General features: G+C 36.2%; 1 protein-coding gene across 2 annotated transcripts in view; it reads right to left on the bottom strand.

The window, feature by feature from the left end:
* The window catches only part of LOC132680399 (V-type proton ATPase subunit S1-like protein), a 39950-nt gene that overhangs the window by 15988 nt on the left and 11722 nt on the right, over nt 1-12240 (bottom strand). Inside the window, exon 1 of one of the 2 annotated variants that reach the window (XM_078448379.2) lies at nt 6736-6880. The exons of the other annotated variant lie outside the window; for it this stretch is intronic. Within the exon in view, the coding sequence (XP_078304505.2) occupies nt 6736-6830 (95 nt within the window). The 5' untranslated portion in view covers nt 6831-6880. Of the gene's footprint in view, nt 1-6735; nt 6881-12240 lie in introns of those variants that run through there. 2 annotated transcript variants of the gene reach the window in all.

Raw genomic sequence — 12240 nt, forward strand, 5'->3', positions numbered from 1 at the left:
CAATAAAACATAATAAAATATTTTACCATGAAATTTTATACTCCCTGTACTCAGTATATGAAAGCAAAAATATTCAATCATTTTTATTAAAAAAAAAAAAAAAAGATGCACTGGGAATGCCTGAGTGGGGTTTGGGCGTCAGACTCCTGATTTTGGCTCACATTATGATCTCACCATTCGTGAAATTGACCTCCATGTCAGGATCCACACTGAGTGTGGAGCCCATTTGAGGTTCTCTCTCCCTCTCCCTCTCTCCCTCTTCCCCACTTGTGCACTCACTAGCTCTCTCAAATGAAATAAGCACTTTAAATAAATAAAAATTTAAAAAAGACCCAATTGCCAAAAAGCTATTTCTGAAAATTATGAGGATGTAAATTTTTTTAAGTTTATTTTATTTATTTTGAGAGACAGAGAGAGAGCGTGCGCATGCAAGAGAGGGGCAGAGAGAGAGGGAGAGAAGGAATCCCAAGCAGGCTCCATGCTATCAGCACAGAAGATCCAGATGCGGGCTGGATCCCACCAACCATGAGATCATGACTTGAGTCGAAATCAAGAGTAGAATGCTTAACTGACCGAGCCACCCAGGCACCCCTAGGATATAAATTATAATATATATCCTTCTGTTGTTTCACTGTACACACACACAAACACAGAGATGCACACACACAACACATATAAGTTACTTTTTATAATACTTAAAAATAGTGCAAATTTTTTTCCACTTAAACGTATATCACAAATATTTTCTCATGTAATTATATATTTTTCTTATGTAATTTTTAAGTTTTTATTTTACTTCCCATTAGCTAACATATAGGGTCATATTAGTTTCAGATGTACTATATAGTGATTGAATAATTCTATATCACCCAGTGCTCATCATGATTTTCTGATATAATTTTGAATTCCATGTTAGTATTTATATCATACAAATGTATCCATTTATTTGACCAAATTCCTTTAAGTATTTAGATTGTTTCCAATTAATAAACAGTACTACACTAAGCATTATTGTAGATTGTTTGTTCATATCCCCAAGAAGTTCCTTAAGATAAATTCCTAGAAGTGAAATTGCTAACTTAGAAAATCTACACATCTTTCTAACATGGAATATTATAAACACACATAAATATAATCATGGAATATTGAGAGCACACACATACAAACAGAAAAACAGAAGTCCTCTTCCCACCTGCATGTACTTGTACCCAACATCCAGCTTTAGTAATTATCAAGTCATAAGCAACCTTTTTTCACTTATGAGTTCACCTACTTCTCCTCTGAGGTATTATTTTGAAGAAAATACCAGAAATTATTTGACTTAAGTATGGATGTCTAAAAGATAAGGACTTTTAAAAATAATAGGCCAGTTATATCTAGAAAATATCAATAATTCTTTAACATTAAATATGTCAATTGCTTAGATCTCTAATTGTGTCATAAATGTTATAAAAAATTTTAGTTTATTGTTTATTTTAAATTTTTCATAACTTGAACCTATAGTATAGGAGAGTGCAGATTAAACTCTATACTTAAGCGACTGCTAAGACCTATATGTATATATGATATTACAAAAACTTAATATATTTACAATTAGGGATATATTACATATCATTATCCATATGTAAAACATAATTTTAGCTAAAGAGTTACTAAACCTGTATCACAGTTAAGTGCTTTAAAATGAATTACACGGAACCAATTACAAACTGAATGTACCATTCTCTTGGTAATACAGTCTCTATTAACTAATGAGAATTTCTAAAGAGGACAAATAACTGACCATGATATGTACTCATTGCTATTAATAAATTCATGCATATATACAACTTTTTCTCACTTTATCGAGTTTACTGAGGTATAATTTAAGTACAATAAACTACATTCACTCAGTGTGTACAATCCGATAAGTTTGAGCATATGCATACCACCATAATAAAGGTACAGAATATTTACATCACACAAAAGTTTCCCTATGCACTTTTGCAGGAGAGAGATGTTCCCTCCATTCTCAGCCACAGGAAAACTAAAGACTTGGTGTCACTTTAGATTAGTTTGCATTTTCTAGAATTATAAATAGAATACTACATATTCTTTAGTGTTTGGCTTTTTTCAATCTTAACACAATGATAGGGATTCATTGATGTTACATATGTCAATATTTCATTCCCTTTTATTACTGAGAAATATTTCATTGTATGGATATACCACATTTTGTTTGTCTGAACATCCACCAATGGACAGATTTAAATGAAAGTAATAATGTAAATAATAATATATTGGAGGGCTGGAGGGGATAAAGAAAGAAAGGTGAGGGAAGTGTTGGAGACTAAAACTTTGTCAATAGTAATTGCAAGTTGTTAGATAATGTCTAAAATGTATTATTTGAGAAATCCGCTATGCATATTTTAATACTGTGGTAGTATGGTGGAGTGTATGATTGTTCCCAACTCCCTGGAAACAATCCCAGAGATGGATATATCCCTGCCCTTGGCCATATACCTTGCAGCACCTCCCTGTAGGTGGAGAAGATTCCCTGCCCCAGAGTTAAGTCTTGGCTATGCATCTTGGTTGAGACAGTGGCATATGAATGGAAGCAATAGTGTGCCAGTTCTCTAGAAATTTTCAGAGGTATTGCATGTGTCTGCCACCTCTTGCCCTTTTCCCTCTGCCAAGACAATGGCATGCCCAAATAGGGGTGCTCTTTCAATCTAGGTCTTGGAATGACAAGATATGGGAAACAGCTAGAGCAGGGCTATGACAGCCCACCTGTAGCTATCAACATGTAATATGAGTGAGAAATAAATGTTTGAGATCATGAGATTCTGAAAAGCTGGAGTTGTTTGTTACTAAAGATAAACTGACTAAATTTGTCTAATTTAGTCTTTTTAAAAAGATGCCTTCCTTTAAAAATTTATAAACTTGTATTCTGATTTATAGTAACTGTCATTTGAGTAGGGTTAGCATGAATCAGTCCTCTGAGCCCAATTACACCTAGGACCATTAAGAAATTTAATTTCCTGTAAATTTACTTTAATTTTCCAATCAGTAATCATGTAACCACAATAGAGATGTGCTTTAGCTAAAAGATCTCTATCTTACCTAAACTCTAAACTCTGTAGTGAAAGTTACAAAGTAACTGAATATGTGAAAGAAACACTAATACCCAGGCAATACTGCTTAAAGAGCTTCAAGCTTTCCAATAACATCATCATACACAAACAGACTTTAAAATTTAACTTGAATCTCGTTGATCAAAAAATCATATATCATGATACAGGGTTAAGTACTCAATCTTAAAATGTCTTAACGAACAAAAACTGAAAATTCTGAGATATAGTTTACCTAAATGAGATAAAAATGTATTAAGTCATTGTTACCAGGTCACTTGGTTCTCGTCTCAGATGCATCAAAGAACTGGAGACCCAAGACCAGACTGGGGAGATAGAGTTTACTGAGTAGATCCGTATAGTACACTTTCAAGAGTGAAAGTGGACCAGAGCCGGAGCAAGGCTGGCAATGGCACCAAGAAGCTCTAGCTGCATCCTTTTAAGCCTGCTTTCTGCACATGTAAGTTTGGCTTTGATTGACACTTTAAAAAAATGTTTATTTTTGAGATAAAGAATGGGAGAGAGCAGGGGATGGGCAGAGAGCAGGGGGACAGAAGATCCCAAGCAGACCCCATGCTGACATCAGTGAGCTGACATGGGCTTCGAACTCACAAACCATTAGATCAGGACCTGAGCCGAAGTCCAAGGCTCAACAAACTGAGCCACTCAGGTACCCCTGATTGACATTTTTGATTGACAGCTGGTGGTTATATCGTATTTTGGCTTCTGCGCATGCACCTACCCATGATGCATTCTGTGATAATTGTACTTATTTATGTATTGTATATTTACGAGTGTGTAACGAGTTTTTGTTCTGACCTTAAAGGTTCTAAGGGTCAAGTTACACCTTTTGTGCTCATTCTCAGCACTTCAAAGTCCCCTTATGGCTTTTGAGCCAGCACTGTGGCTAGGCCTTTGCTGTTGTGTTTAGCCCTTAGACTTGGCTCTGAATTTGGTGTTAACCCTCAGGGGTGGCTCGGAAGGTGTGGCCAGCATCTGCTTTACCTCTCCTAGCTCATGCCTAACTAACTGCCTAACAATTTGTAAATATAGTATCTGGTTTGCAAAACAGTTTAATATTCCTGAATAAAAGTATATGAATGAAGGAAGGAAGGAATGCATGGATGGATGGATAGATGAATGGATAAGCTACCATACTGATAATATGCTTGGCTTGACACTTTGCTCTACTCATTAAGAATTTCCATGTGTTCGCAAATGAAAAACTTTTAGAAGACAACACAGGCTTATTTTCATTTCAATGAATCTATGGTCGTGAATATACAATAACACTGCTATGCTTCTTTTTTAAAATGACTGTAATTTAGATATGCCTTTCCCATACCCATAAGACTAAATTAATCAGGATTTATGGGATACCATAATCTCAACTAAAGATAAAATCTATATGCATTTTCACATCACTACATAATCTCTTAACTAAAATAAGAGCTAAAGAACTACTGGTTAAAGTTACCTATGTGAATAAATTGAGAAATGCTGGTTAAAAAGAAATTTAAAAAATAAAAAAAATAAAAAACCTATACTGTCTCTAAAATATTCAGATCCTTGTCCAGTAAAAGAGATCTCTGCAATACCTTTGAAAAGTAATCAAGAGCCCTAAGTTTGTGGTGAGTGGCTTGTGGCATATTTTTGATACAGCAGGTAGTCCATCATGAGGCTGCCAAGAATGCCTTCACGAAAGTGAAGGTGAAGCAGCCCCATCATGGTTCTATTCAGGATGAAGACCACATTCCCACCATGACCTCTAAGGCCCTGAAAGACCTGCTAACTGTGCTCCCCTCATTTGACCTATTCCCCTGACTGTTCTAGCCAGACTAGCTTTCTTTTGTTGAGTTCCTTGAATGCTTCATCTTCCTTTCTTCTCTCATAAAAGTTTTAGCCTTGTTATTCCCTCTACCTGAAATGTTCTCTATCCTCCCCTTCCCCCTACCTCCTGGTAGTATCCTCCAAATACTGCAGATCACAGCTTAAATGTCACTTCCTTAAGAACACTATTCTTACCATCTCAGAGCAGTTCAGATCCCCCTATTTATATGTGCTCATAGCCTCCCATACTTTTCTTTCACAACATGACTCACATTTGATTAGTGAGAGAACCTCCCCCACTAGACTTAAAGCTCCATGAAGGCAGGGGCTCTATCTGTTTTAACCACCACTGTAGACCCAGAACCTGGCACAGTGCCTAGCTATTTAAAAGCACCAAGTGTTAAAAATATATGTGTTACATATATGAATAAACTAACAGATTGATGAATGAACAAAGTCTGACAGGGAAGGGGAAAATAGGAGATCACACAGGAAGCTGTGTGAAAAGAAAAATATTTCCTTTTTGTTCAAGGAATTGCTTAAACCCAATTTGAGGAAGCGATATGTAAGGGAAGAGTGGTGACTCCTAGTCTCTCTTAAGCCCAGGAAACAAGTACTAAGCTTAAAATACAATCAACCTTCCTAGAGATGTAAGAACCTTGAATTGACCCATAGGACTGAAAGGTATTTTAAATTTCAGATCCATGATTTGAAAGACATTCATAAAACAGCAAGTGTTGTTTCTTTCATAATGAATTAATATGCTATATTTTTAGATTCAAATGATCATTGATTAATGTGATTTCTAGGATCCCTTCTGAAGCTAAGATTATTTAAACCTAATAAATTTGCTTCAGAAACAGAATTGGGACTTTATAGTACTTGCTGTACATTTTACCAGTGTAATATAGAAATCAGTAATTTCTGTATAAACAAGGTAAGGAAACATTACTAAGCTTTAACAATCTAAGGAGTACAGGTCACCTATTATTTGAAAATGAACTTAAAGCACTGATTTACAAACAATGGGGAAAACAAACAGAAAATGCCTGTACTTCTAGTTTTTATTAGCTAGTGACAAAGATTCTTTAACACAAGTTCTGGCAGACCACCCTGTGTGGCAGTTCACACTAAATTCCCTGATGTATTTGTTGGGATGGCACATAATAAGTAATTAGGAGATATGACATAAGTTAAATGCTATTCAGATTCTGAATATTCTCCCTTATATATAAATCTCTATAGTTTCCCTTATATGGTATGGAAAGAGCCAAAGGGACAAAGGAAACAGAAATAGAAATTTTGCTTGTTAATTTTAAACAGTATGTAATCTAAACAATTACCATCTCCTACCAGCTAAAATGATTCAACACCTTTTCTTTGAAGGACAGGTTATATATTTCTGAGGTTTTTAAATTCTTCCTTGTTCTATTCTCTCATAATAATGGCAGGAGAAAACCACGAAATCAACATTTACTTGTAAGTGTAAAAGAAACCTGAACACTGATTTGAGTCATTTTCTCATAGATACATACTTTGATATACAATACAAATATTTCTTGTGCATTTTAAATAACTCTTGCCTCTTATAATAAAGATTATATTTTCATCTCTTATTTATAAACTCTGGTTCAATGATTTTATTAGCTACTGAATGATCTAATCTAATATATCCAATTTGAATTATAAACAAATATAGCTATGCAACAATAAAAAGAAATTACAGAACCATCTAGTTCCACACTTGCATTGAAGTTAACAGATGCACTGAATTTAAAAATGTGCAATTACTCACCTTACATTCTTCCTGGCAAGTATCTGGTCAAAAGTTAGAGAAAATCCCATACATAAAAAAATGAGTGAAAAACTAAACAAGATTTTTCTTCCCATCAAGAAATTAATCAGTTTCTTCTAACCAAGCACATCTCCTAATTCATAAATGCAAACAGGGCAGAGGCAGTACTTTCCATGCCTTGTGACTGACAACATATTCAACCAATAAAAAAACCACGTTCCCAGGATGTATTATGTGGGGGAGAGGATGGAGGGAGGGTCCTGATACTGCTTAATTTAGAGTATAGAGTGAAATCAGTGGGTCTATTTAAGATGTTTGCTTTTTCATGAAAAATTATTGGGGAGCAGATTTTCAATTAACCTCTTTTCAGAAACTGGCATTGCTTTGATACTCTAACTCTTAATAAGAATCTCATACTGCTTTTCAGGTAGCTATTAAATTGCCCTCAAAAATCTATAAGATATACATTATTACATGTATTTTTCAGGTGTATAAGTGAGTAAAAATCTCTAAAACTTATCTAATTTTACACGTGTCCTAGTTCACAGTGTACTGTTAAATTCATGATTCTCCATGTGCTGAGAGATATGGAAGGTAATGGTAAAGAGCACTGACTTTGGAGTCAGACAGCCCTCAAGTGCTTTCCCAGCTCCAGTTTCCTCATCTGCTGAGTGGGGACAAAAGTACTTAACTCAAAGAATTGTTGTGAAGATATACTGAGGTCCTAAATAGCCAAATCTATCTTGGGAAAGAACAAAGCTGGATGTATCACACTTCCTATTTAAAAATACATTGCAAAGCTACAGTAATTAAAATGGTACAGTATTGCCATTAGAAACTGACATAAAGACCAACAGAACAGAATACAGCACCTAGAAACAGATTCACACATACAGTTAACTGCTCTTCAGCAAGGGTGCCAAGAACACACAATGGGAAAAGGACAAATGGTGCTGGGAAAACTGGATATCCACATGCAAAAGATGAAATCAGAGCCTGATTTCACACCAGACAGAAAAATCAACTCAAAACAGATTAAAGACTTAAAACCTAGATGAAACCACAGGGCAAATCTTCATGACACTGGTCTTGGCAATGATTTCATGGATATGATACCAAAGCACAGACAATAAAAGCAAAAATAGACAAGCAGAACTACATCAGAATAAAAATCTTCTGTACAGCAAAGGAAACCATCAACAGAGTGGAAGGCAACCCACAGAATGGGAGAAGATATTTGCAAAACATATATCTGATAAATCATTACTTTCCAAAATATTTGAGGTACTCTTACAACTCAATAGCAGAAACAACACAAATAACCCAACCTAAAAATGGGCTTGAATAGACAGTTCTCCAAAGATGACATACAGATGGCCAACATCATATAAAAAGGTGCTCAATGTCACTAATCATCAGGGAAATGCAAATCAAAACCACAAAGAGATATGACTTAATGCCTGTCAGGATGTGGAAACAACCAAAGTATCTGTTGATGGCTGAATGGATAAGGAATATGGAGTATATACAAACAACAGAATATTATGCAGCCTTTAAAAAAAGGAAATTCTGTAATATGTGACAACATGGATGAACTTTGAGGAATTATAAGTGAAAGAAGCCAGTCACAAATACTACATGATTCCATTTTCATGAGGGTTCTAGAACAGGCAAATTCATAGAAAGCAAAGACTGAATGGTGGTTACCAGGGGCTGGAGGTTGAGGAGGAGGAAATAGGTAGTTGCTAATCAACAGGCATAAAGTTTCAGTTAAGCAAGATTAATAAATTCTAGAGATCTGCTGTATAAGATTATACCTATAGTTAACAATACTGTATTATACACTTTAAAAATTTGTTAAGAGGGTGGATCTCACGTTAAATGTTCTTACCACAATAAAATAAAATTTTAAATAAATAATACAATAGATGAAAGCCTTTCCTTACTTCAATGCCTGGCTAAATAGAGAATATCTAGAGGTGCCTGCGTGGCTCAGTCAGTTGAGCATCTAACTCTTGATTTCAACTCAGGTCATGATCCCAGAGTCATGGGATTGAGCCCCGCCTAGGAGCTTGAGATTCTCTCTCTCTCTCTCTCTCTCTCTCTCTCTCTCTCTGTCCCTCTTCCCAACTTGCCTGCTCTCTCCCTCTCTCTCTTTCTCTAAAATTAAAAAAAAAAAAAAGAATATCTATGGTTATTCTTTCCTTGCCAGCCTCCACTTCCACTCCCTTGCCACCTAAAAAACATGCAAAAACACAAACCAAAGAACAAAATCCCTAAGAGTCATTTTACATTTAAAAAAATACAATTAAAATGCCACAATAAAGAAAATCTTCCAAAATGAATATGTCAGCATTTTCGGCACTTAAGAACCATGAGCACTTTAATGGCAAAGTACTGGTAGCTGAAAGGCATCATATTTTAAGTGACACTTCAGGGATGATGGATTATAGGAAGGCTGGGGACTTGACCCTGAGGACATGTACTTTGTACACACACCATCCTCTAACATGGCTCTAGGAAGCCCTATAGAGAAGTGAAGAGGAGATGAACACACAACTAGGGATGGGGGAGGGGGATGGAGAAATAAGGAAGATGCTAAGAAATATTATAAAACAGAAGAGGTCATCACCATCAATGTGTCCTTTCCATGCTCATCTTATTTCTACTTCCCATATTTCCTTTTCTTCTCTGTTCTTTCACTCTGCCCAACTTCCACTCCCTACCTCTCCTTTCACCTTCCTGTCTTTTTCCTGATTTTGTGGAATTTCTGGTAGTAAGATGGGCCTGGACAGGAGGAGTTTAGTCATAGGCAGGCTGGCCAAATAATACATAGGACACCCGGTAACAGGTGAATTTCAAATAAACGATAAATAATTTTAATAAGTATGTTCCATGCAATATTTGGATATGCTGTATTAAAAATCATTTGTTGTTTATCTGAAATTAAATTTAACTGGACATCTTGTATTTTTATTTGCTAAATCAGGCAATCCTAGTCTTAGGGCTCTGCTACTCAACTCTGAACATGCATACAAATCACATGAGATTTTGTTAAAATGCAAATTCTGATCCAGTCTGGGGTGGGGCATGAGCTTCTTTGTTTCTAACAAGTTTCCACATGATGCTGATGCTGCTTGTCTGTGAGGAGCAAGGACCTAGAATAGCACTGTTCAACAGAAATATAATGAGAGCTATGTATATAATTTAAAATTTTCTAGTAGCCACACTGAAAGAAGCACAAACAGGTTAGGTTCATTTTAATAATATATTTTCTTTAGCCTAATATATCTATAATACTATTTCAAACATAAAAATTAATAAGATATTTTACCTTCCTTTTCTGCTCTAAGTCTGAAACCTGGTATACAATTTACATTTATACACATCTCAATTCGAACTAACCAAAATTTCCAGTGGTTAGTAACCACATGAGGCTAACGGTGATCGTACTGGCCAGTGCAAATGTAGTACATCGCCTCCAGCTGCCAGAGCAATAGCTCATAGTCTCCCATGGCAGCAGCAGTAGGGTCTGATCTCAGTGCTCCTCAAATCCCTGGTCACGGGAAGGTAAGAGGCCAAGCCCATGAAGACCCCTGTACTGTGATAATAATGGTTCAGTTAACACTCAGAGACCATAGTGTTACCTCCTTGGTGCTTACCATGTAAGTTATATTTCCAGTTATATTTTCAGGTGCACAAATGTATACACAATTTTTATTTTTAAATCAAGTTTCATTTCAATATATTTTATGTCTTGATTCCTAAATTTTTAAAACAGCATTCCTTCTGTTGTTGAAATTTTCCTCCACTTGGTGAAGACTATTTAAGGTAGAATAATTAGTAGCTAGTAGGTTTCACACATGTATTTTAAAATAGAAGTCACACTTAAGATGTGATTGTCAGAGAATAGCTCATCTGTAACTTTAGAAAAGCAATGATAAAAATGTTAATGTGATAATTTGCAGGCTGCAAGGCACTAAGATATCACCTGCTTGGCATTGTACCTCCCCGCTGATATGGCTGAAGGGTCCTTGTCCAGAACTGTGAAGGGTCTGACATTTTACCCAACTGATAAGCTAACAAGTCAGCTTGTTAGTTTCATGGATTCTGGCAGAAGACACAAGACTCCAGGGCCAGAGACAAAGAAGTTTATTACTCACCACATAGCAAGGAGCATAAGCATCAGTATATTGTGACAATACCCCTTGCCCATAGAGCAATACATCTAGGCCCACATGGACGTTTGTACACACAATGGGTTTCATTTCATGAGACAAATCCTGAGTTTCCAAGGCTGTAAGTAAACCTGCCCTTTGTAAGAGGAAGACAGTATTTCTACCTTTCAAGGCTGTTCACTATACATACATCCTAAAGATAATCCAAAACAAAACGCAGTTTTGGATCCTAAAGATAATCCAAAACAAAACGCATTCTAATATTTGCCTGAAGGAACATCGAGCATTTGCCAGACCACAGTTTCTATTCATCCAAATGCTCTTAAACCAAAAATCACTTTAGTCAAATGTTCAAATCAATTATAGTAGTCTTTGCTAAGTTTGCAAACTGATACAAAATCTAAATCCATCCACCTCCTACAGTCTTGCATGGCCTGGCCCTTGCTGGTCTCTCTTGCTTCATTTTATGCTAACCTTTCTCCCGACCATGCTCCAGGACACTGGCTTAGATTCAGCTTTTCTCAACACCCTCCACATGCCAACATTTTTACACCTCAGTGACTGTACATATTGTTCCTTCTGTGGAGATTACCTCATCCCCTCCTAACCCTCCCTGCATTCTGTTCACCCTCATCATAACATATATCACATTTGAACTGAGATATTTACTTTCTTGTTACCTATTTATGGTGTGTTTCTTCACCAGAAGGTCTGCTCCATGGCAGCAGGGACTGCATCTAATTAACTGATACACCTAGAGTCTAAGGTGCTGCTGGTCCAAGATGATACTCAATAAGATGTATAGAGTAATGAATAAGCCCAGCAAAAATGTCACATAATTAATTCTCACTTTGTGCACATGGTTGTGACTCCCAGAGCCTGACTATCTAGGCAACCATAACTAGAAAATCAACTAATTCAAGTATTTCATCAAATTCAGTAGCTTGAAATGCAAATATACAAAACCCAAGTTACATCAGTTCATTAGCAAACTACCAGAGTAGTACTTCTTGCTCTGTATAGGGGAGTGTGACTCTAATGATTAATACATGTCAACTTGACTGGGATACAACGTGCCCAAATATTTTGCTAAACATTATCTGGCCTTGTCTCTGACAGTGTTTCTAAATGAGATTAATATTTGTATCAGTAGACTGAGTGAACTGCCTTCCCTAATGTGAGTGGGCCTCATCCAATCCACTGAAGGTCTGAGTAAAATAAAAACGTGGAGTAAGGGAGTTTTTACTTTCTCTACTTGTCTTGGAGCAGAGAATTCAGTGTTCTCCTGCCTTCACATTTCCTAGGACTGGAGCTATACCATTGGCTC

The sequence above is a fragment of the Panthera onca genome, chromosome A1 (assembly GCF_046562875.1).
Source record: "Panthera onca isolate mPanOnc1 chromosome A1, mPanOnc1 haplotype 2, whole genome shotgun sequence".
Taxonomy (NCBI): domain Eukaryota; kingdom Metazoa; phylum Chordata; class Mammalia; order Carnivora; family Felidae; genus Panthera; species Panthera onca.